At 37.7% G+C, this 20,649-nt stretch overlaps 1 protein-coding gene across 4 annotated transcripts in view; it reads left to right on the top strand.

Moving 5' to 3' along the window:
* Positions 1-1,117: 1,117 nt before the first annotated feature.
* Positions 1,118-20,649, top strand: part of SLC30A5 (solute carrier family 30 member 5) — a 29,410-nt gene continuing 9,878 nt past the window's right edge. Inside the window, exons 1-8 of one of the 4 annotated variants that reach the window (XM_033429939.2) lie at positions 1,118-1,523; positions 10,206-10,328; positions 12,068-12,134; positions 13,329-13,414; positions 16,172-16,259; positions 18,829-18,916; positions 20,120-20,196; positions 20,439-20,609. In XM_033429939.2, coding sequence (XP_033285830.1) covers positions 1,438-1,523; positions 10,206-10,328; positions 12,068-12,134; positions 13,329-13,414; positions 16,172-16,259; positions 18,829-18,916; positions 20,120-20,196; positions 20,439-20,609 — 786 coding nt within the window. In that variant the 5' untranslated portion in view covers positions 1,118-1,437. Of the gene's footprint in view, positions 1,524-2,146; positions 2,185-8,040; positions 9,770-10,205; positions 10,329-12,067; positions 12,135-13,328; positions 13,415-16,171; positions 16,260-18,828; positions 18,917-20,119; positions 20,197-20,438; positions 20,610-20,649 lie in introns of those variants that run through there. The other 3 variants (XM_004270770.4, XM_033429937.1, XM_033429938.2) reach the window with 3 other exon arrangements.

Raw genomic sequence — 20,649 nt, 5'->3', positions numbered from 1 at the left:
GTCACTCTTTGTTAGGCTTTACATGATCTACTCCACTCTAAGTCAATGATTATCACCTAATGCAGGCAAAAGATATGGACATTTCTGTACAAATTCAATAAGCAAACATCCTGAATTTAAAAGCCCAACATACTGATGGCGTATTGTATCTTTGCTCTATTCTTTGCCTCAAACAGGATAATACGTATCTTTAGCTTTTAAAGTTCATGCCTTCCTCTGTGCTCTACACATAGGATACACCTTCCCACAATGCTTTTCTCCCATATCCAAAACCTTATCCAACTTCCAGGTCAGCTTCTATCAGTGAGTCTTTTCTGGTTATACCCATATCACACCTTATTTGGGAAACCTTAGCATTTGTGCCTTTGCCAACTAGGTCTTGCTCTCAAATTGCTAAATATTTTCCACAATAGATTATGAAGTCCCAGCAGGCAGAGACTATGACTCCTCATTCTCTCATATGTTACCAAGAGTCTTTATGTACATTCGAATTAAGTGGAGTATTGTAAACTAATCATAATTTACACTGTTCAAAACCCCATTTTCATCTCCATATCCCAATCCTCAAATTTACCTATAAATAATAATAATAGATAACATTTATTACTATGCATCATTCACTGTTATAGACACTTTTCACATATTAACACATACAATTCTCCCAACAACCCTATGATATAGATATTACTATTCTTACTTTGCAGATAAGGAAACTGAGGTACAGAAAGGCCAAGTGACACAATTAGTAAGTGGCAGATTCGGGATTCAAACCAACACAGATACAGGAACCCACCTTCTTAACTTTTTAGCAACAGAAAAATAACTCTAATAAAGCCTGGTCCTACCTGCCTAGGTTTACTGATGTGCAAGGATTAAGTAACACAGTTTAGGAGCCAGAATTTAAAAGAAATTCTATTCTATTTAATCGCAAGTTGTGCATTTTCTATGTCCCCTACCTGCGCTCCAGAAGAACCCGCTGTGTTCCTGACAGCCCATAGGTGACGCTGCAGGGACAGGTATGTGCTCAGGCCTCGTCAATGGGAGGAGCTGATACGGGGCGAGGATTCCGTCCGTAGCCCAGCGGTAGGAAGAGCCTTAGGAAGGGGAGGGGACGGCGAGTGTTGTACTGTGCGCAGGCGCAGGGCCGGGCACTCCCCCGAGAGTGAGGGCTGCTGGGCCCGATGACGTCGCCTGGCCCCGTCCGATCCGGTGAGCCTCCGGGAAACCTGGCGGCGCCGGAACTGTCCGCGGCCTAGTCCCGACGCGCGTGTGCTTGTGAGCCGGAGCCGGGGACAGCGGCAGCGGCCCGGCCTACGGGGACCCGACGGGGCCGCTGGCATGGGGGAGTGACGCGCCTGCGCCCGGTGTTCCGCGGCAGCGGCGAGACATGAGGAGACTCCGCAGCGGGGGCAGCGGCGGCGGCTCCTGATCCCCGGGATGGAGGAGAAATACGGCGGGGACGTGCTAGCCGGCCCCGGCGGCGGCAGCGGCGGCCTCGGGCCGGTGGACGTGCCCAGCGCTCGGTAAGGGACCGATCGGGCTCCCGCCTCCGGAGCCGCTCTCTCCCCACGCCTGCCCGACAGCTCCGGACACACGTTGCCCGGACCCTCCCGGGTGCGCGCGGGGCCCGGCGTCCCTCCCGTGCGGCTGACAGCCCGGAACGCCCTCCTCGGTTCCGTACTCCCTCCCGCGACAGCTTTCATTGGCTCCGCCATTCCCCGCTGCAGAATGAATGCTCTAAGATCCGGGAAGGTTCTGCTTGAGTTTCTGGTTTTCAGGGCAGACCGTTAACCTTAGAACTGCCAGCCAGTTCAAGTGAGAGGTTTTTCTGACCTATGAGAAGCATGTCTGTTAGCTCTTTCTCCCTGAAATAGTAGTTTGGTGATACTTAACCTTTCTGATGTCTGCCTGTGTAAGTTAAAGGAAGGGTCACCATCATCTCTTCAGGCGAAGAAACCAAAAGTACAAACAGATGGACTTTGATGTTCAGGTTAACCTCGCAAAACAAGAATCCACCCCGCCATCTAGTTTTTCTTTTCCTTTCTTCGCTTATTTTGTTTTATTATTAAGTAAGACATGTGTGCTCATGGTCAAAAAATTCAAACAGTACAGAAATTCGTAGAATAAAAAGGAAACAGTCCCCATTACCCCCCTCCCCGCAATGTTCCCACGAACCCCCAAGAGGTAAGTAATTACAGTGATCACTTTCCATTGTGTCCTTCTTGACCTGTCCTAATTTCTGAGGTAGTGTCGCAAGATGTATAAAATATGGCCCAACAGTTTGGTTGGAACTGGTTTTCATTGCCTGTATATTTAATAAGGTTAATGAGATTAGTTCAGTGTTTTTTGTTCTTGGATACCTCCTTTTGAGACATGGTTGTTTCGGTAAATTCTTTGGAACTGTAGAAATAGCATTTCTAACATAACTATTTTTGTGTGAAATGCTGGAACAGAAGTTAAATCAGCTGCGTTTTTTGTAGTTACAAGTTTAATTTTCTAGTCTATTTTGAGCAACTCATTTTGTAAAAAACAATGCCTATCAGATATTATTTACTGAGACATGACAACTAAATGCAATAGGTGATTCTGGTGTAGATTTAATAGTGAGGAAAATGCTGTAAAGGATAGTACTAGGTCAATTGACAAAACTGATATGTGGACCATAGATTAGATAAAAGTATATCCATGTTAAATTTCCTGTAGTTCATAACTCTTCTGATTTCATAAAAGGATGTTCATGGGCTTAGGAATACAAGTAGTTAGGGGTAAAGGAGCATGATGTATGTAACTTACTCTTTAATAGTTCAGGGGAAAAAAAGTTTGTATTTAGAGAGAGATAATAAGGCAAATAAGGTAGTATGTAACAATTAGAGAATCTAGGTAAAGAGTATACTATTCTTGCACCTTTTCTGTCACTTGAAATTATTTTTAAATAAGTAATACAAAATTTTTATTTACTCAAGAGCTCATTATCTTAGATGTGGTCAACAGTCCTTTGCCGTCTTATTTTCATTATTTGCTTAGCAGAGCTGCCCTCCTATTGTAGTTCATTGCAGAATCAAATTCAAATCAGGACTGGTTGAACTTTGAATAGATTTCAGGTTGCAAGAGTTTTCCTTTATGTAGACTAAAAATCAAAGTATGGTTATAACCTGCAGCAAAAGCTAATTAACAGATCCTTTAATTGTGGATATTTTTATTCCTGAATTGACAAATATGAATTGTTTTAAATGTTTCTATGTTGGGCGTCCCTGGTAGTACAGTGGTTGAGAGTCCGCCTGCAGATGCAGGGGACACGGGTTCGTGCCCCGGTCCGGGAGGATCCCACATGCCACGGAGCGGCTGGGCCCGTGAGCCATGGCCGCTGAGCCTGCGCGTCCGGAGCCTGTGCTCCACAACGGGAGAGGCCACAACAGTGAGAGGCCCACACACTGCAAAAAAAAAATGTTTCTATGTTGACTTCAATAAGTCCTCTTTGCAGGAAAGGGCAGAGGGTGACAGCCAGCATTTATTAAGTACTTCCTATGTTCCAGGTACTTTGCGTGCAGCATCTCACTTAATCCTTACAACAGCACAGACTCATTAGTTGCATCCTTGTCTCAGATCAGGTAACTGGGACATAGAAAAGTAATTTTCCCAAGGTCACACACCTAGTAACTAATCTGGGAGTCAGTTACCTCAAACTTCATTTATAGCGCCTTCTACGCAGTGGACACTTAAATATTTATTGAATGTATCAAGCTTGAATTACATACACTGAATTTGTTTTTTTAACTGGAGAACTGTGAGCTGCTACAGTGGGCAAATCCCAAGAAACAGGTTTGAACCCAAACTCAGATTTCAGTAATTTCAGATTTAAAGAACCAGAGATTTTTCTAACCCTTCACAGAAAATACCAGTGATACTTTTGATGAGACTAGTTAATGGCAGATAATGATATATAAGCCATCTCAGGTACTAAGGGGAAGTGGATTGGATCCTGCTAAGTTGCCCAAAGGGTCAGTGAGTGGCTCAGGGGCCACTGCCCCCATTTAAGAGCCTCCCTTCCTCACACCCCAGCTTTCCCCCTTAGTATGTTTTCCTCCACAACATGAACTAGGATTGTGTACTTATTAGTATATGGTTATTTGGCCTTAGCTAGTGTTTTGTCTTTAGCCTAACAGGAAGACTTCATTAATTGACACTTTAAAAATCAAAGTATTCACCTTTTAGCTAAATGTTAAAATAATTTTCCTAATTAATAATGATAAAAGATCTTCACTATATTATTACATGAAAAGTCACATAACAATTTCAAAATATATGTACAATGGTGAATACGTGAGTGTATCTAAAATAAGTGCTTGTCCATACGTGGAGATGCAAAGGAAAAGGTGTGGAAGGATGTCCCCAGTTGGTCACCTGTGAGGAGGAAATTGGGAACGGTTTTCTTTAAAACTTTGATAACAACCAACTACTCAGGAATTACTTTCGTAATCTGTTTTTTAAAAATTAAAAGGGGAATAAAGTATCAGAAATTTCATAATAGTAATATTGTCAAGAAGTATTATACTTAATGTTCCATATGACTGAATCTTGCCATTAAAGTGCCAAATTTTTAAGTTTTGTTAATACTTCTTTTTTTTTTTTTTGCGGTACACGGGCCTCTCACTGTTGTGGCCTCTCCTGTTGCAGAGCACAGGCTCCGGACGCGCAGGGGCACGAACCCGTGTCCCCTGCATCGGCAGGCGGACTCTCAACCACTGCGCCACCAGGGAAGCCCAAGTTTTGTTAATACTTTAAACAAAAATTATTTAGAAATAATTTTATATATTGCCCCATCTTTTTAAAACAAGTATATTAAATATAGCTTACCTTTTTCTTGATGACTTCTGATCATTATGAGCATAATCTGGTGAACCGAGCTTTTCTTCAAAGGTCCGTCCCAGTACTAGCGTTCTTCATATGCTGCTCTCCGTACTTTGAAATTCCCCCTCCCTTTCCTTGCTTCGTAATTCTATTTAGTCTTTTTCTTTTTTTTAACTTGAAGTATAGTTGGTTTACAGTGTTGTGTTAGTTTCAGGTGTACAGCAAAGTGATTCAGTTATATGTATATATATTCTTTTCAGATTCTTTTCCATTATAGATTATTATAAGATATTGAATACAGTTCCCTGTGCTATACAGTAGGTCCCTGTTGATTATCTATTTTGTATATAGGAGCATGTATCTATTAATCCCAAACTCCTAATTTATCCCTCCCACCCCCCCCTTTCCCCTTTGGTAACCATAAGTTTGTTTTATATGTCTGTGAGTCTGTTTCTGCTTTGTAAATAAGTTCATTTGTATCTTTTTTTAGATTCCATGTATAAGTGATATCATATGGTATTTGTCTTTGTCTGACTTACTTCACTTAGTACGATAATCTCTAGGTCCATCCATGTTGCTGCAAATGGCATTACTTCATTCTTTTTTATGGCTGAGTAATATTCCATTGTGTGTGTGTGTGTGTGTGTGTGTGTGTGTGTGTGTGCGCCACATCTTCTTTATCCATTCATCTGTCAATGGACACAGCTTGCTACCTTGTCTTGGCTATTGTAAATAGTGCTGCTGTGGACATTGGGGTGCACATATCTTTTCAATTAGGGTTTCCGTCTTTTCTGGATATATACCCAAGAGTGGGATTGCTGGATCATATGGCAACTTTGTTTGTTTTTTACATTTTAATTTATTTATTTACTTGGCCACACCGTGTGGCCTGCAGGATCTTAGTTCCCTGACTAGGGATCGAACCTGGTCCCCCAGCAGTGAAAGCCTGGAATCTTAACCAATGGACCACCAGGGAATTCCCCAGCAACTCTAGTTTTTTAAGGAACCTCCCTACTGTTCTCCGTAGTGGCTGCACCAATTTACATCCCCACCATACCCTCTCCAGCATTTATTATTTGTAGACTTTTTTTTTTTTTTTTTTTTGTGGTACGTGGGCCTCTCACTGTTGTGGCCTCTCCCGTTGCGGAGCACAGGCTCCGGACGCGCAGGCTCAGTAGCCATGGCTCACGGGCCTAGCCACTCTGCGGCATGTGGGATCTTCCCGGACCAGGGCACAAACCCTTGTCCCCTGCATTAGCAGGCGGACTCTCAACCACTGCACCACCAGGGAAGCCCTATTTGTAGACTTTTTGGTGATGGCCATTCTGACTGGTGTGAGGTGATACCTCATGTAGTTTTGATTGCATTTCTCTGATAATTAGCAATAACACGTGCCTCTTGGCCATCTGTATGTCTTCTTTGGAGAAATGTCTATTTAGGTCTTCTGCCCGTTTTTTGATTGGGTTGTTTGTTTTTTCTACTTAGTCTTTAATACACACTTAGACGTCTCAGACTCTGAAGATGACTTTTGCTTCCCTAGTTACAGTTAGTTACTTCCACATCTATTCCTTTAGATCTCTGCGACTAACTTGGGTCACATAAATACTTGTTTCTTGCCTGTCTTCCTTAGACCTCAAACTCCTTGAGGGCAGGGCCTCTGTTACACATTTAGTTTCTTGGATAACACCTAGAAATGCATTTAGTTGTGAGCAACCAAACTAAGAGAGCTTTAATCACATACGGATATATTCTTCTCACGTAAAAGAAACCAGAGGTTGCTGGTACTTGTTCAGCCCCTCAGCAGTACCATCTGGGACCAGATTCTTGGTCTTTGCTCTCTGCCATCCCAAGTGTGGCTCTCATATTCAGGCTTATTATAAAATGGATGACATTTTCTAGAGAATGTTAACATGTTGATAATATTTTTAAGATAAATTTTAGATAAAAGTCCTCCTTTGAAGTCAGAAAGAATGCAGAACTAGTTCCACCTGCATCAGGCCTTTTTATCAGGAAGAGGGAAGGCTGTAGTACCTGAAACCACCCTGACAGACAGGTCTCATTAGCCACAGATGACATCTGGCACATAGTAAGTGAGCAGGGAATATTTGAAGAATGGCTTAGTAGCCCCATGAGGGTGTACAAGGCTCTTTGCTGACCTCAAGAATCCCCAGATTGCTGTGATTTTTAATGTACCTTTGTCAGTTTTTCCTGGTCTTTGTTTTCTCCCTCCCTGTCTTGTTGACAGTGTTCTTTGTGTCCTTGCTTCTATCCTGCTGCTTTATTTTTACACCTAGTTAAGAACTTAAGGAGTGAAGCACTTGAGGTTTTGAGCTTTCCTCTCTCTACTTGATGTGTGTCTTTCATTCTGAATTCATAACTGGGTTGATGACAGTTTAAATTGCCAGAAGCTTGACTGCCAGCTATGTACTGTACTACTGCACTATCTACATTATTGTGCTAGATATTACTGTATAACACAGGTGTAATTGTAGAATTCGCATTCTTTCATTTAGTAAACATTTGCCGAGCACATATTATATTCAAGTCCCTGAGTTAAGAACTGAATAAACAAAAGATTTCTAGCTCAAGAGTAGTATTTTTATTTGCTAATTATAAATTGCTACCATGACTGGAGTATTTAATTAACATTAATATAGTTAATTTACTTAAGTTTATCTGACTTTTTTCTCTAGCTTAAATGGGCCAAAATCGACATTAATCTTAGGTTTTAATATACATTTTGTTTTTCATATTTAAAGATTATTTTACCCTATATGTGGGCCACTGTGAATGTATAATTGGGAACAGTTGAGAAGATGGGAATCCTCAAAGCCTTTTGGATGAACTTTGGTTTTCTGTGTGACATATTAAAAGAGCATACTTAAGAGACATGGACCTGACCCTAGCTAACTCTGTGGACTTCAACTTCCCAGTCTGTGACATGAGAGGAATTGGACTAGAGAATCTCTAAGGTGTTTTTCAGCTTTTAAATATTAGTGTTCTGTTTCTTCTAGCATATATACATTTACTTTCTAGTAAATACCTAGACAATTACTAGAAATTTGGTAGATTTTTCATGTTGTACTGTGTGTTTTCAGCCAGTCTGCAAACAATCCAGAAACAAAATACACTCGATTTTTTTATCATAGCCATAATTTTAATTTTATTTATTTTTTCCAATACTCCTTTTTTCATTGAGATAAAATTACCTACCATAAAATGCATAGATTTTAAAGGTACCAGTTTTCATTTTTCACAAATGCATACCCATGTAACTTTCAGCATAATCAAGCTATAGGACGTTTTTATCACCCCAGAAAATCTGCTTGATCTTTTAAACAGAAATTTCAGTGTCTATACTATTCTACAGGTAAATTAAGTAGGAACTTCTGTGCTTTAGGATTTGACTTACTTTATTCCACAATAACATTTTTATTAACTTCTTGGTGATTAATTTTCACATTGTTAAAACTCCCAGATTGCACTATTAAAAAGCCCCCCAGATTATTATGTTCATGAAAAGAAAAACCACTTTGTTCCAAATCTGATTTTCTTTAATATACCATGATATTATTTGGACTAAAACAGAAAATGAGCCATCGGACAGTGAGGATGTTGGAATTGCTGAGATTCATTCTTTCAAGGACTGAAATTTATTTTCGTAGTTGCATCAAAATCTTCCAAAAATATATATATTTTCATGCCTTCTTAAGCAGATTGCTGTTTGTTGACTCAGTGCCATGGGACTTAATGATTCACACTCATTGATTTTTATACCATCCTACATACATTGATATCATTGCATATCAAATTGTTTTAACTGCTATTTGAATGACTTAGGTTTCCCTTAAACTTCTGTGTTTGCTTTTTTGTATTTTTCTCCCATTGGTAGAGACTTCTCATTCCTGCTGGTGTGCTGGCTTTGGACATCCCTTTTATCTCCTTTTTAATGTATTAACACCTGTTAGATATAAACTTAGAAAGTAGTCTCCTGAATGACTTGCAAAGATGATCTGTTGGGGGGGGATGTTAGAAGTTCTCACCTTTTTATCTCATTCTTTCTCATTTCTAATTTGTGTATGTTTTATAACATAATATCAGGAGAGAAGTACATGTTTGTAATGTACAAATAATTGGTTTCAGGTGCAAAATTTTTTTTTTACTACTAGAGGTATATGACCAAAGAAGACTACTAAGCTAGAAAACTGAGATAATTTCTTCACTGTTTTCTGATTGCTCTTTCAGGAGCTTCTTTTTCGTTTCTTTTTATGGCAGCCTAATTTTTCCATGGATGAACTTTTCTTTCTTATCCAAGAATATTATTTCTAGTTCTTCGTTGTTTTCTGCTATTCCCTGTGATCTCTGTATCTTTTAAATTTCTTTGCTGTTTTAGTTTGTTTGGTCTCTCATTATAGGCTTATCATAAAGGATTGATTATCCATATTTGGCCATTCTTATTTGAGTGAGGCCCAAAAAGCTAGTTAGAAGACCTGTATGGGGCTTGTCCCCTGGTGGGCTTCTCCAGAGAAGGGTTCTCCCGCTGGGAGATTGAAGCCTGGCAGTTAGGATGTTAGAGTTAAATGAGGGAAGGCAGGTGGGGTGGGGTTAAGAAGGGAAACTTCCTTTTAATCTCCATGATTTTAGTCCAACACTTCATCCCTCTTTTCCACTTTGCCTTATGTCTAGACTTCTCCAAAGGCGAAGCTCTTGTCCTGTCATTATTTAGGAGGGATGGTTGCCTGGCTGTGCTGGGTGGGATTCTGGGGACCTAACTACCTGGCAGACTTCCTAATGATCCTCCTCTTTGCAGCTCTCCACACCCTTTCTGAGGTGCTTCAGATTCCTGAGCCTTCTCAGGGCTCTGTAGGTCAGGTCACTTCAGCTGTGACTCACTGCAGTCACTTAGCGAAGCAGAGGAGAGGTAAACCTAAGGCATTCACCATTCCCCGCTCCCTTCCTATATTATAGTCTCGTTTCATGACAGATGGTTTGGTTTCTGTTTTTATTCTCTTTGTTTGTTTGGAGTAATTGTTTAAAAAGCACATTAGAAAATAGTTGAGGCAACTCAATCAAGAACATTTTTATTTTTAGTTTGGCCTTTTTTTCTTTAATAGACGGTATCTATGCATACATAATACGTCCATGTATATTGCAAAAAATCTGAAAGTATATATACCAAAGTGTTAATAGTAATTATCATGTGGAGGGGTGAGTTGAGTTTTTGTTTGTTTCATTTTTTGTTTATATTTATGGTTTTCATAAAGACCCCTATTACTTGTATAATAAGAAAAAAAAGGATTACAGAGTTCTTTGTGATTTCAATGATACTGAAACTTGTTTCTGTTTTTATTTTTCAGGTTAACGAAATATATTGTATTACTGTGTGTCACTAAAGTTTTGAAGGCTGTGGGGCTTTTTGAATCATATGACCTCCTGAAAGTAGTTCACATTGTTCAGTTTATTTTTATATTAAAACTTGGGTGAGTGTGTATGGTTCTTTTTTTCCTTAATGTTTTTTAATTTCTTTGAAAATCCTGTTTTAACTGAGTATCTTTAGGATATTTTACATAGAATATTTTGTGCATTTTATTCCTCCTGACAAGTACTTGATAATTTTTTTTTTAAAGGCAGAATACCTAAGGTTAGAGGTACCAAGAGACTGGATTTAAAAAAAAAAAAAAAAAGGATTGTCATATTCTATTAGCTTGCCAAAACATCAGCTTTTGCTTTAGTTTGTGTTAATGAGGTTTTTGCAAATTTAATGTCTGGCTTAATAGAATACAGCTGGATCCCCATAGCTGAGTCAGTATTCAGTCTGTTGCAGTATCTCACATGAACTAGCCTCTGAAAAGCTCTAATATACACCTCTGAGAGAATAAGAGTGAAAAGGGCAAATAATATCCTAATACTTCTGTAAAAATAGTTTGACCTCAGGACTTCCTTGGTGGTACAGTGGTTAAGACTCTGAGCTCCCAATGCAGGGCGCCCGGGTTCGATCCCTGGTCAGGGAACTAGATCCCACATGCATGCCACAACTAAGAGTATGCATGCCACAACTAAGGAGCCCATGAGCCACAACTAAGATACAGCGCAACCAAATAAAAAATAAATATTTTTAAAATAAATTTTTTAAATGTTTAAGAAAAAAATAGTTTGATCTCACAGCTCCCTAAAAGGGTCTCAGGGACCCTAGGGATTCCCAGACCATCCTACTGGCATAGTCTAACCTTCCAGCAGGCATAGAATGTCACCTGAGACTTGTCTTGGCACAGATGTTCCTTATTTTCCAAGTTAAACCATAATGGGCTGTGTTCACTACATGTCCCTTCATGGTATAGGGTCCCCTTACAGTATAAATTTTACACTATTCTGCATCTAGTAAGAAATTCTCTCTAAGTAAAGATTCTCTGGACCTTGAGATTGATAGTGACCAACCTCTGTATTAATAAGTATCTGTTAGGGATTTCCCTCGTGGCGCAGTGGTTAAGAATCCGCCTGCCAATGCAGGGGACACGGGTTCAATCCCTGGTCCGTGGAAGATCCCACATGCTGCGAGCAACTAAGCCCGTGTACCACAACTACTGAGCCTGCACTCTAGAGCCTGCATGCCACAACTGCTGAAGCGCACTTGCTGCAACAAGAGAAGCCACCGCAATGAGAACCCGCGCACCGCAATGAAGAGTAGCCCCTGCTCACTGCAGCTAGAGGAAGCCCGTGTGCAGCAACAAAGACCCAACTCAGACAAAAAAAAAAAAGGAAAGAAAAGAATTTGTTAGACTCCTGGCAATTTTAGTAATTATGGAAAGTGATTCTTGACTAGAAAATTTTTAGCACCACTTGAATATATTTTTATTTAACTATTTTGGGAATATGAAAAGTAGGGATATATGATTAGTACTTTCTTCATTTCTATTTCAAGATTTGTTATTACTGTTTTAGAGAAGATAGGAATTATTTTCTTTAGTAAAGTATAAAAAAATATTGAGACTTCTTTTATGGCTTGTAAACTGGTTCTGAAGGCAGATACAAAAGAAAGAAGAGTTCCCAAAATATTGTAGTGGAAGCCTCATTAAAATAAATATTGTTCTCTAGTATATTTTCTTTAGAGGTTAACATACCCTTCAAATTCTAGTATATTTGTTTAAGTGTCTTTACTTAAAACCACACCTTGTATATAAGATTAATTAATATTAATATATTAATGTTTCAATATTCACAGGACTACATTTTTTATGGTTTTGTTTCAAAAGCCTTTTTCTTCTGGGAAAAGTATTACCAAACGCCAGGTAAGTCTTTTGCAGAATGCTTTTGTCCTAGCAGTGGACCAGGAGGCAGTGTTCTTTCCTTGATCAGGGTTACTTACTGAATGATTTTAAGTGCTCAGCAGAACATTTCCAGAGTTAACTTGCCCTTGACTTAGCATTTCAGAACTGAGGCTTTAAGAGTAAATGCTAAAGTGCTAAGATAATGAAGTGTTTAAAAATGTAGACGAGGGTAGAAAATGTTTCCAGCGTGCATATAATTATTTTTTTAATACAGGATCCATATGCTGAAAAGATTTACAAATCAGACATATAGACATGCCCACAAGCCTAGGATAAATGTCACTGGGAAGCAGATAAAGCATAAGGGTTATGAGCAAGGCCTCTGGAGTCAGACAAATTCATGGCTGTTCTAATGACAAACCTTACTTTAAACAAGTTACTTAATTTCTCTACCTTCATTTTCTGACCTGTAAAATGGAGATAATAATGCCTTCCTAATGGAGCTGTAAGGAATAAATGAATTAATACATGTAAAGTTCTTAAAATAGTGCGTGGCATACAGTGCGTATGCAGTACATATCAGCTGTCACCCTCTTCATCGTTATTATTCCCTTTAAGCATCTGAGGTTCAGGATGCATACCAGAAATGTCCTTCATTCTGCATCATCTCATATTATCACCTCTTTGGACAGTAGTTACACCCTACTACATGTTTACTTTATGCCACAACTTAGAAACCTGTGCCATGATTTTTTATTAGATGAATTTAAGTACCTCTGTTTTAGAGACCAAGAACATTTTTTAAAACAGGATTAATATTTTAAAACCCATCTTAACTTTTTTCCCTCTCTTTTCAAATAATTGAAGGACTGAATATCCCTGCTGGAGAAGAATTTAAAAACTAAAACATTAAGTGTTCCTAGCAAACTAGTGAGAACTACTGTAAAAAAACAGAGAAAATTGTACGCTATAGAAAAAGATTTCAGGATCTAGCAACAGACAAGAATATGGAAAATGAAAAACAGAATACTATCTTGCAAATCTAGATTTAGTCAAGGGATCTTAATAATTTCTGTTTAATTTTAAAATATGTAACTATTTGGCCATTAAAATATTTGTGTTACCATTATCTTTCCCTATGTATTTTATTTAAGATTTTGAGATATTTGGCAAAACATATGACTGAAATTTTTAATTTTTTGTTTCCATTTTTAGTGGATCAAAATATTTAAACATGCAGTTGCTGGGTGTATCATTTCACTTTTGTGGTTTTTTGGCCTCACTCTTTGTGGACCACTAAGGTAAATAGAAATGCATATTTTGAATGTTTATGTTTCTTCATTTTGAATATTAGTTTTATGCCATTATGTTTTATGTCAAATGTTTGTCAGTTATGTACAAATGCTTCTTTCACTTCTATAGCATTGGGTACAACTCATTGAGTATATATATATATTGAGGACCTGTTTAGCTTGTGGCCTAGTTCTTTGGTGAATACCATTAATGTATTGTTCATGATCTGTCATAGATATTTTACTAGTTAGAGTCCAAACAGTTTCAGAAAAATTTAGGATACGTGACTTTTTATTCATTGGTGATCCCTTTTAGCAGCTGATTTTAGAAATGAAAAGTCTGAAATGGTAAATAAAATCAACCAATAAGGAAGAAAGGAAAATCTTTTAAAAATGCTTCCCCCTCCCCCCCAACTCTGAAAGTCCTCTACTGCATGCAGAAGATGCTTGAAAGATATGGTTATAAACAGATGTCTTGGGAATAGTGAGCCAATCATCAAAGATAAGTTTAACTCTCATTTCATATTCCCTTAAGTCTCTATAGATCTTTTTATGTAAATTGGTCGGTTCGGGGAGGGGGGGGAATGCTTTAGGGCCACTTAATTTAATAGGAATTATAACAGGTGCAACTGTGCATAAGTCTTCTTTTAATATTTCTCTACCTCAAAATTATAAGCAAAAGTGCCTTGCCATTGATGGGGGGGCGGAATATGGGACAAGAAGTAAGGAATAAGATGAAGGGTGTTCTGAAGAGTCTCACTGAGGATGATGGAGTGGACAGTAGAAAGTGATCAGTGGGAAATGCTTTGTGAAAAGTCTTTTCTCCTCTCCCAGACAATAGAATAGCTCTGGGTTTGGCTCCCTTTGGCTTGTTTACTCTGTGCTTTGTCAAAGGAAGGGTGTATATAATTCCAATGTCATATCCCTGTCCGTGACAGCAGCAGCTTCCTGGCGTGGTGGGAAAGCTGGCTGGGATTTCTCAGCTTGGAGAAAACCTTTTCAGTTTATGCTTGAATATGATTGAGCGGTAATTTCTTACTCATGAAGTGATCTTTTGGTCTGTTTGTTACTAAGTCACTGTCCCTGTGTGTTAGGCTAGGGAAGGAAGGGGGAAAGTTGTTAAATTCTTCCTTGGCTCCTTATTTAGTCATCTACTTCTGCCCTTACAACCACTCACTACCACCAGCTCCTCTGCCAACACTGCCCCTCTCATTCTTTTACTAAAATTGTCATTCAGTTTCTTGATTAGAAAGACTCCTTTGGTGTTTCATAGCCTGTCTTATTTTAAGTTAGTATCATTCTGCTGATATATTTTTTTTATTGTAATCTCCCAAATATTAACAGAACTAAAATAATCACTACTGTGTTCTCATTACAGATTTTTGAATAAGGAAGAAAAATGAAAATTTTTCTAATGAGCAGCTGAAAATCTGTTCCCATGTAGATCCTATAAGCTCCCTTTAGCTGGCAATAATGTTTTTATTTTTTTTTAATATTCATACATATAAAAGAATACATATAAATAAATATGAACATTCATGTATCCCCCCAAATAAAACCTTAGCAGTTCCTTTGTTGCCCTGTGTATCCCCCTCTCCCCCTACCATTGGATGTAACCAGCATCTTAAATTTTGATTTTCATTCTCTTGGTTTTCTTTATAGTTTTACCATATATGTACACATTTCTTTTTTGCAAGTTTTCTACTTTATATGAATAGAATTACATTGCATGTATTTTTGTGCAGCATACATTTTCCATTCAGTGTTGTGTTTGAGATTTGCCCGTTTTGATGCATGTAGAGTATGTGTGTGTGTATGTATGTGTGTGTGTGTGTGTGTGTGTGTGTGTGTGTGTGTATATATATATGCACACATATATATATAGTTCATTCACTTTTGTGTTAGTTTTTTGAAATGTAATTCACATACCATAAAATTCACTCTTTTTGTCTTAGTCCATTGGGACTGCTATAATAAGAATACCATGGGCTGGGTGACTTTTAAAAAATACAGATTTGTTTCTCATGGTTCTGGAGGCTAGGAAGGCCAAGATTAAGGCAAAGCAGATTCAGTGTGTGGTGAGAGACTGCTTCCTGGTTCATAGACAGCCGTCTTGTCTCTTCACTGTAACCTCACATAGCAGAAGGGCGAGGGAGCTCTCTGTGGTCTCTTTTATAAAGGCAATAATCCCATTCATGAGGGTTTTACCCTCGTAACCTAAACACCTCTCAAAGGTGTTTATTACCTCCTAATACCGTCACGTTGGTGATTGAGTTTAACGTATGAATGGGGGAGAGAAGGAGACACATACATTCAGTTTGTAGCATTTTTAAAGTATACAGTTCTGTATTTCTTAATATATTCATAGAATTTCATTCATTTTTACCACTGTATAATAGTCCTTTGAATGAATATACTCTAAATTATATTATCCATTCTCTCATCAGTGGGTATTTAGGTTGTTTCTAGTTTTGGGCTATTGCAGACAATGCTGGTATCTCATAAGTGTTTCCTGGTACATATATACAAGAAACCTGTATGATATAATCCTACAAGTGGTATTATTAGATATTTGTAGCTTCAACCTTCCTAAGACAGATAATGCCAGAATATTTTCCAAAACAGCTGTACATGTTTATTTTTCCCATAATGTTTTATGAAAATCAAGGGGAACGATTTATTTTCTTCTCCCTTACTCTCGTTGAATTCATGCTTCCTGATAAAGATCAGATATATTTCATGAATGATAATGTTTTATTTTTGTAGGACTTTGCTGCTATTCGAGCACAGTGATATTGTTGTCATCTCACTGCTCAGTGTTTTGTTCACTAGTTCTGGAGGAGGACCAGCAAAGGTAGAATTTTACATTATTCATTACTTGAAAATTGAAAGTGTACATGTAAAATACTATCTAGGGCAGTAAAATAGGATCCTTTACCATTTAAAAGAATGCAGAGGCTTTTTCTGCTAATTATAAATTTTTCTCACAACCATTTTGATTTTTACTTTTTATTTTGAAATCATTATATATTCCTAGGAAGCTGCAAATATAGTACAGAGAGGTCCTTGTGCCCTTCACTCAGTTTCAATAGTAACTTCTTACCCAGCTCTTATACTATCAAGACCAGGAAATTGACATTGGTACAATCCATGGACCTTATTCAGATTTCACCAGTTTTACATACACTCGTGTGTATATGTGTGTGTGTGTAGATTTGTGTAACCATCACAGTCAAGGTGCAGGACTGATTGATCACTACAGACATCTCCTTCATGCTATACCTGATCCCTCCCCTCTCTCATTCTTAACGCCTATACATCGTTTTTGGAAAATACGTCCCTAAGAACTTGTTATATTTAAAGTCTGATGAATGTTTTGCCAACTAGGTGACCCTATTCATCTTCCATAATTTAAGTATTAATCTCTTTTCAGTAAATGCATCACCAATGTGCAATTATAACTTACACCTACAATACTTTTATTTACCAAATTAAATGCTTCCTATGCATGACGCATTGTGCTCGTTACAGAGGAAAGGAGAAATAAAGGCAAATAAAGTTTAATAGTTTCTGTTCTGAAAGGGGCTTTCAGGCTAAATAATGGAGGCAGATGAATAAAATAAAGTGAACAAAGTAACATACCAAGTAGAGCAGAGTCTACCCAGCCTGTAGATTTCAAATTGGATCCTTGGGTATTAAAGCATATGCCACTATTTAATCTTTTCCCCTCACTCACAGAGTACTCCAAAATAAATGTCAAGTGGATTGAAGATTTTTCTGGTTAAAAAAAAAAGATATTTGTAAAAGCATAGAATAAAATATAGATGGATAATTAATCTGTGGACAGAGAAGAACTTTCTGAGCATAAAACCAGTAGAAAAAAAATCACAAAGGGGAAACCACGTACATTTGACTGCATAATGATTACATGCATCTGTGTAACAGAAATCATTGTGCAAACAACAAACTAACAACAATAACAAATTGCCACAGATAAAAGTTGTTTTTTTTTTTTTTTTTTGCGGTACGTGGAGCTCTCATTGTTGTGGCCTCTCCTGTTTCGGAGCACAGGCTCTGGACACGCAGGCTCAGCGGCCATGGCTCACGGGCCCAGCCGCACCGCGGCATGTGGGATCTTCCCGGCCCGGGGCACGAACCCGTGTCCCCTGCATTGGCAGGCAGACTCTCAACCACTGCGCCACCAGGGAAGCCCCTACTTTTTTTAAAAAAAAATATAATCACTCAAATAGTTTTAAAAAATGCTGAAGATCCTCAGTAGAAATGAGCAAAGGGCAGGAAAAGACAACTCACAAAAGAAATACAAATGACTTTAAAACATTAAACAAACATTTTACTGCACTAATCAGAAATGAGAGTATGGATCTTAATATCCTGTCATTAGTGTCAATAATGAATCTGGGCATCTCGCCAGGACTGTGACTTTTTTTTTCCTTAGTCTGACTCTGAAGCATCACAAAATACTCAGTTGCCCTCTTTGCTAAGAAAAGATTAAGTTATATTCTCCATATTTGGGTATTGTTAATGTTACCTTGTCCTGATTCAATGAAAATTATGAAATTTTTAATTATGTGGTTTATGTATACTAACTTTTGTCAAAATACCTACCACACTAATAGAGAATTTATCAAATGTAGTGGTAGTCATATAATGACTAAAATAGGATCCTCATTTTTCACTTAAAATTTTTATTTTATCGAAATATCTGGTATTACACCTATAAATTTGTAAATAGAGAGTGTATAATAATGCTATTTAGATTGCTTCTGTACCAAAAATTCTGAAGTATTTGCATAAACGTGGATAGTATGCCCTTTCTATAGTTTTCTCTTGTCAAAATCCTTTCCCTGGAATGAGAACATAAGTGTATTCAGCTTTTAATACCTTTACTAGCTATTAGAGATGACTTTGCTAATTTTCTTAATATGCCCTCTTAGTTCTTTTTCCCTAGAAGAGTGGTAACTAGGTTACTGACATTATTGTAAATCAGCTCTCTTCTCTATTACTTGCATGTTGTAGAATAAATTAGGTCACTACTAATTATTCCTTAGTTACTTGGGCTTTTCAAACAGAAGCAAAGTACCATTTAGGAAGATTAGTTCTGTGAACATTTAATGGTTTGTACATGGTAACATGCTGATCAGTACTAGCAAGGAGACAACTGAAGTTGTCAAATTGTCCAGTGCCCTAAAAATACCCTACAGGATTTGTTGGAGCTCTTTACTTTTGTATCTTACTGTTAATGCTGTAAATTTATGTTGTACAGTGTAAGGACTTTAATGTCAGATGTTATTTTTTCTTTAAATATTTATCTGAAAAAAATTTTCTTTAGCATTTGTATAGTCATGGTCTTAAAAATCAACACTTGAAAAAGCTATTCTTGCTGTTATTCTCTTCATTTTCAGACAAGAGGGGCTGCTTTTTTCATTATTGCTGTGATCTGCCTATTGCTTTTCGACAATGATGATCTCATGGCTAAAATGGCTGAACACCGTATCCTTTTGCAAAAGATCGGAGTTTTTTAGTCTGGCACGATGGGAAATGAAGGAGTGACTGAATTATACTGATCAATCATGAATGAAACTTTCATAGGTTGATGTAGGTATTCTAAATCAGTATTCAAATAATGAATAAATTCATTCTAAATTAAATATTTTATAGCATCTCAATATCTTTTACAGCACCCTAAGTTTTCAGAAATTTAGGGACAATGAAAGAATATTTGAGAATGTCCTGATGCTATTAAAAAAAAAATAGGTGATTTACCACTCAACAAAATCAATCTATTTGCTCTCTTGTAATTTAACAATTTAAATGCTCCTTTTAGAAGTCAGTGGCAATTATTAAATAGAAACTTTTTTGAGATTAAATGAAAAACCTTTGGCATCTTGCCTGAAAGAAGAAGTTCAAATTCCTTAACCTGGTATTCTCCCTCTTGCTCTAAATTATTATTTCCAACTCATCCCCCACTTGTCTCTTATATAAACCCAACTTTCCAATCAAATATATCTACTCATTTTCCTCTGCAGTCATGCACTGTTCTTTCCTATCTACATACCCTTGCCCACTCCATTTAGCAGGACTCAGAACACCAGTTTTGATCCTTCTGGTTACTGATACTGCTGTAAAACCTATTAGTTAACTAATGTCAGTTTACTTTGTTACAGTGAAAGAGGACAGCATGACTTTGCAGAACTCCAGGTTGATTGTTAGACAATTGTTGCCCACTGTACCCTCTTTTGCTTGTTGCTTGCTTTGCTGAGGCTTATGTGGTCAATGGCTTAGAAACAGATTTAGCACTGATTTTTACATGGCATATCCAATTCCATTGGATAGGAGTGATCTAAGGAGGTTCCTTGCTCTTATCCCTTTGTCCTCTTTAGAGTATGCATGCATATGTCTTTTGGAGGTTAAGCACTAAAATATAACAACTGTGCCTTAAGCACTATTATAATTGTTTTGGAGACAACAAAAGAAATATATATAGGCCATTCTAATTTATAAATCATGTCCCAAAATTAAATTTTTAATTATTTCCTTTTGTTTTTAAGGGAAACATATTGTTGAGGATAGTCAGGTTTGCCCTCAGATTAGTGTATAGTCAACCCAAAATAATGTAGCTAAAATTCCAGGAGGACTTCAGGAGTCAAAGAGTTAATATTTGGAATTTTTTTTCCTTCACTCCAACTCACTTAGCTGAAGGACATCATGACAGTGCTCTAACTCACATGCTTTACACAGCCATTGCCTTCTTAGGTGTGGCAGATCACAAGGTATGTTCTTTTCTTTGTTCCTAAGGTGATCAAGAGATTCTGAAAAGTTACAGCAACTGTAGCTATAAAAGTACATTTAAAATAAGATATCAGTAATTTACAGTACTGCCAGCCGTTTAAGTAGTTCAGTAATTTGGGTTATGGAAAAAACATGCTAGCTCCATTTCTTTAAATATTATGTATTTAAGGCTTGAGTGTTGAACTGTGTGTTTCTAATGAGACTTATCTACTTTTACTCCTAGGGTGGAGTATTATTGCTAGTACTGGCTTTGTGTTGTAAAGTTGGTTTTCATACAGCTTCCAGAAAACTCTCTATAGATGTCGGTGGAACCAGACGTCTTCAAGCTTTATCCCATATTGTTTCTGTGCTTCTCTTATGCCCATGGGTCATTGTTCTTTCTGTGACAACTGAGGTAAGAGCAGGAATTTATTGGTAATAAGTAAAATAAATTG

The sequence above is a fragment of the Orcinus orca genome, chromosome 3 (genome assembly GCF_937001465.1).
Source record: "Orcinus orca chromosome 3, mOrcOrc1.1, whole genome shotgun sequence".
Taxonomy (NCBI): domain Eukaryota; kingdom Metazoa; phylum Chordata; class Mammalia; order Artiodactyla; family Delphinidae; genus Orcinus; species Orcinus orca.
Note: the sequence above shows the minus strand (reverse complement) of the source record. Positions and strands in the feature narration are given on the sequence as shown.